General features: G+C 65.1%; 2 protein-coding genes across 2 annotated transcripts in view; both read right to left on the bottom strand.

The window, feature by feature from the left end:
* Positions 1–1574: 1574 nt before the first annotated feature.
* On the bottom strand, positions 1575–2373 carry HBM (hemoglobin subunit mu). The gene is made up of 3 exons (XM_040459612.1): positions 2240–2373; positions 1875–2079; positions 1575–1768 (listed from the first exon to the last, which is right to left on the bottom strand). Exons 1-3 carry the CDS (start codon positions 2329–2331, stop codon positions 1640–1642), a joined length of 426 nt encoding a protein of 141 aa, XP_040315546.1. The 5' UTR covers positions 2332–2373; the 3' UTR covers positions 1575–1639.
* Positions 2374–3134: 761 nt separating this feature from the next.
* Positions 3135–4033, bottom strand: part of HBZ (hemoglobin subunit zeta) — a 2324-nt gene continuing 1425 nt past the window's right edge. The window contains exons 3-4 of the mRNA XM_040458696.1: positions 3416–3654; positions 3135–3263 (exon numbers count right to left, since the gene is read on the bottom strand). Of these exons, the coding sequence (XP_040314630.1) occupies positions 3135–3263; positions 3416–3654 (368 nt within the window). The remainder of the gene's footprint in view (positions 3264–3415; positions 3655–4033) is intronic.

Below are 4033 nucleotides of genomic sequence, written 5' to 3' on the forward strand. Positions count from 1 at the left end.
CGCGGGGCGCGCCTGCCCGGGCTGCGCTCATTGGCTGGCGCGGGGCCAGGAGGTGCGCTGGGCCGGCGGCAGCCCTCCCTCTCCCGGTTCCGCGCAGGCAGAGGTGCCTTCTCCAATGCGGCCCCCGTGATTCTGGGAAGCCTACACAGGTTCCCCACCCATCCGTCGCGCACCCACGTTCGGCCCCGACCTGGGCTGTTTGCCGGTCGAGAAGGGGAGCACGGCTATTTTCTAAAGTAAAACGAGCTGCTTTCGCACCAGACTTTCCCGAGGACCAAGGGCTGTAGATTGTCCGTGTTAACGTGAAGGTGAAGGAGATAATGAGGGTTGACACCCTCCAAGCCCTCCTGCTGCCACTGGTGGGCCGGCGCTCCTAGGCAGCGCGGGGTTAACAGGTGAAGGCGCAGACCGTGGATGGTGGTGGGTAGTTCGGCTTAGGCTCCAGCACCCTTCGGACTTGAGTGTGGACTTGAGCCCCACTGGGGCTCAGAGCTCCCTGCAGTGCTCCCCGCACCCACCGAGACTGCTATCTGGGGAACCTTCCTCATTCCGAGTTGGGAGAGTTTCCAGGGTCCCTGGCCTTATTCCCTGGTCCACCAAGGTTCTGAGCAGAGAGCTAAGATTCCTGCCCTGTTGCTGCTGAGGGGAGAGATTGACCCTGGCGGGCGGGGGTGGGGAGAGCAGGCGAGGAACGGCTTGGCTGGGAGACTTGCAGATACTGAAAGGCATAGGTGGGGCTGGATGGCCAAGTGCCTGCCAGGCACTGAGCCTGCCTCATGATCTTTTAAATTATTTCAAAAGACCCAGCGAGGTAGGGCTTTTTGTTGGTCGTCTGCTCTTCGTTTGCTTTTACATTGATGCGTTAGGCTCCTACGGCCCAGGGACATGTCCAGTGTCACAGGGCTTATCCTGTGAACCGGGTCGGAACCCTGCTGTGTGTGCCTGGCCGTGGCCATCGGGACATCCCACCCCAGTCTCCCACCCCACGGACTTCAGAGAACGGACCCAACTTGGCCAGGGCAAGGTTTGCTGCAGATTGAGAGTCATGGGGAGGGGAGGAGGTGCCTGGGGTCAGAGGAGGCCTGTCCCCTAAGTCTGTTTGATCTCAGGCCAGAAACCTGACCCTTGGGCCTGGTGCCCATGTTTGTCTGCAAAAGAGCTGCGAATTCTGAATTCTGGCTCCCAGCTCCCAGTGGGAGGGTTGGAGGAAGAATGAAGGAGTGAGTAAGGGAGTGGGTGAGTGCAGACGTGCTTTGGAGCTGGGTGAGAACTGCTCCCAAAGACCCCTGTCATCCTGGCACCCACTTTGCCCCTCCCATTTCCTCGGCAGAGGAGGGCAATTGTTCTGTTCAAGCCTTCAGGGGTCCACACCCTGCCCAAGATCCAGCACCCTCAGCCCAGCAACCGCCCTCATTTCAGAGTTTGGAGAGATCCAAGGACCGGCTCCCCGGGCCCCTGATTCTTGGTCTGCAAGGGTTCGTGATGGCGCCCTAAGATTCCAGGAGTCTGCGCGTGGGACCCAGAGCTTCTGCCCAGCTTCTCGGCCCACCTGCTCCCCAAAGAACACACACGTGCAGGGTCTGGCCATTTGAGGCCTGTTTATTGACACGCACAGACCTAAGCCGGTGGGGCAGGGGACTCATCGGTACTTCTCAGTCAGCACCATGGCTACTTCGGTCAAGAACTTGTCCCACGCCGCCTGCATCTGCACGGTGAACTCGCCCTGCAGGTGGGAGGCCAGCATCACATGGAAACACTGGATCAGCAGCTGTGGGAGGAGGGGCAGATGAGAGGGGGTCTGCTGCAGCCACTTTGTCCTTTAACCCCAACCCCGGCTGCCGGCGCCAAGTCTACCGCGGCGGGGGCGGGCTCACAGGGAAGTTGGCGGGGTCCACGCGTAGCACTTGCGCGTGCAGGTCGGCGAGCGGGCTCAGGACGGCGCGCAGGTGGTCGGTGTGTTGCACGGCCACGCCCACCGCCTCGAGCACGCGTTGTCCGTGGGTCAGTAGCTGAGCCTCGTCGGGGCAGACGCCCAGGTGCTTGAAGTAGATCTTGGTGCTGGGATAGACCGTGAAGAGCCTGGTGGAGCAGGTCGGTGAGTGAGGGTGGCCGCGTGGGGTCCTTCCGGCGCCGGCACCTCCCAGACACCCGGAACCCCAGCCTGGCCCGCCCCTCTGACTCGGGCCCCCAACCCCTGTGTCCGCCTCCCTGTGACCCTGGAAACCCCGCCTCAACCCACCTGAGCAACAGCTCCGCCCCGAAGGCCGCCTCGTGGCCGGCGATCAGGTCCCAGACCTGCGCTACGTGGGCGCGCTCTTGGGCGCTGAGCATGGCGCCGGCCGGGCGTGCGCTGGCGGCCCCACCCGCCGCTCCCGCCTCCTTATAGCAGCCCCCACGCCTTCCAGGCGCCCCACCCGCCCTTATCTGCGGGACCCTCGGCCAGCTCGGGGAAATGCCTCCAGCCCAGGTCCCGATCGCTGCAGAGGCCACGGCCTGGGGCGGGCGGGGCCGGGGGTTACCGGCACCGACTCACGCCGCTGTGCGTGCGTGCTTTTGCTGCAGACTTGCGCGAAATCGGGAGAGCCTCCCCTGCGGGCAGCGTCAGAGCCTCTGCAGGAGGGAGCCAGTGGAGGGATTGGGAGAAAGAGCGCTGGGCAGGGACGCTTCTTTTCCGCTAGGGACACGGGAAGCGTATCGTGGGTCCCCGCAGTGCGGGAGCTATGGTGTCAGGCTTTGAGGCAAAGCCCCCTGAGTGCCGACACGCACCACACACGCACGCGACACGCTGAGTAAAGCGACGATCTTTGGGCGATTTGGGAAGCAGGACAGGAGCAAACGCACCTCGGACCCTGGAGAACCAGCCTGGGGCCGATCTACTCTCTCCCGATTCTGGGGTCCGCAGGCGCAGGGATCGAGCCACAGCGCCCTCGGGGTGGCCTCCAGGCCGGTGGTGACGCTGGGGTCCACCGCGTTCCTGTGGCTTACGCTTTCTGTGCCTCACTTTCTCCCTTCCTTTGGCCAATACTGAGAACGCAGGACCCATTGCATCCGCATCCATTTATTGGGGGCAAAATTGAGGGAAGTTGCAGGGGCAGGGGCGGGGTCGCAGCCGGCCCCCGGCCTGGCGGCGGCGCTCAGCGGTACTTCTCGGTCAGGACGCAGGACACGATGGACAGGAACTTGTCCCAGGCGGTATGGGCGTCAGCCGTGAAGTCAGCGGGGAAGTGCGAGGCCACCGTGACCAGCAGACAGTGGGACAGGAGCTGGGGGGCCGGGAGGGCGGCTCAGCGCGAGGCCGGGGTGCTCTGCGGGGGCTCTGGGGTGGGCGGAGCACCTTCGGCGGCCGACACCCTGTCCCGCCCCGGCCCCCCCCCCCCCGCCTCGTCCCCGCCAGGACCCCGGCCCCCACGCGCACCTTGAAGTTGACCGGGTCCACGCGCAGAACGTAGGCGTGCATCTCACTCAGCTTGGACAGGGCGCCCGCGATGTTGTCGATGCTCTTGACCGCATCGCCCAGGGCGGCCGCCACCTTGGCGCCGTGCGTGCGCAGGTGCGCGGAGCCCGGGCGCAGGTCGAAGTGCGGGAAGTAGGTCTTGGTCTGGGGGTAGCTGGCGAAGAGCCTGCGGGACGGCGGGACCTGAGCATTGGAGGAACCTGGGTCGGGGGGGGGCCGGGGGGCCCCGGCCACCGCTCTACGACCCCTGCGTCCTTCTCCGAGCCTGAGGACCCAAGTGCGACCTCACCACCGCCCTGGGGCCTTCCAGCTCAGCAGGTGCACCACTTCCTGAGGTGTGCTGTGCTCTGACTGCTGCCCTTCCCCCAAGCTGCACCCCACGGTCCCAAGGCCTTCTGCCTCCACACCCTCCCAGCACCCAGGCTCGCCCCTGCTCCCCACCTCAGCCCTCTTCCAGGGTCTCCTTGCTCCCAGCTGGCCCTGCACACCCACCGTGGGCCTCCAGCCCGTTCTCACCTCTCCTCCGGCCACAAAAACCTCCTTCCCAACCCCTGACCGGGCTCCCGCTGTACCTACCGT

Source organism: Herpailurus yagouaroundi, unplaced genomic scaffold (genome assembly GCF_014898765.1).
Source record: "Herpailurus yagouaroundi ecotype Mexico unplaced genomic scaffold, PumYag 222, whole genome shotgun sequence".
In the NCBI taxonomy this organism is placed as follows: Eukaryota; Metazoa; Chordata; class Mammalia; order Carnivora; family Felidae; genus Herpailurus; species Herpailurus yagouaroundi.

Bases quoted from the DNA above. Each gene is read 5' to 3' on its own strand.
- HBM (XM_040459612.1), bottom strand. From the start codon at position 2,331: ATGCTCAGCGCCCAAGAGCGCGCCCACGTAGCGCAGGTCTGGGACCTG. The intron at 2,080-2,239 runs GTGGGTTGAGGC...CTGCTCCACCAG, and splicing joins GGGGCGGAGCTGTTGCTCAG to GCTCTTCACGGTCTATCCCA. The intron at 1,769-1,874 runs GTGAGCCCGCCC...CTCCTCCCACAG, and splicing joins TGGACCCCGCCAACTTCCCT to CTGCTGATCCAGTGTTTCCA.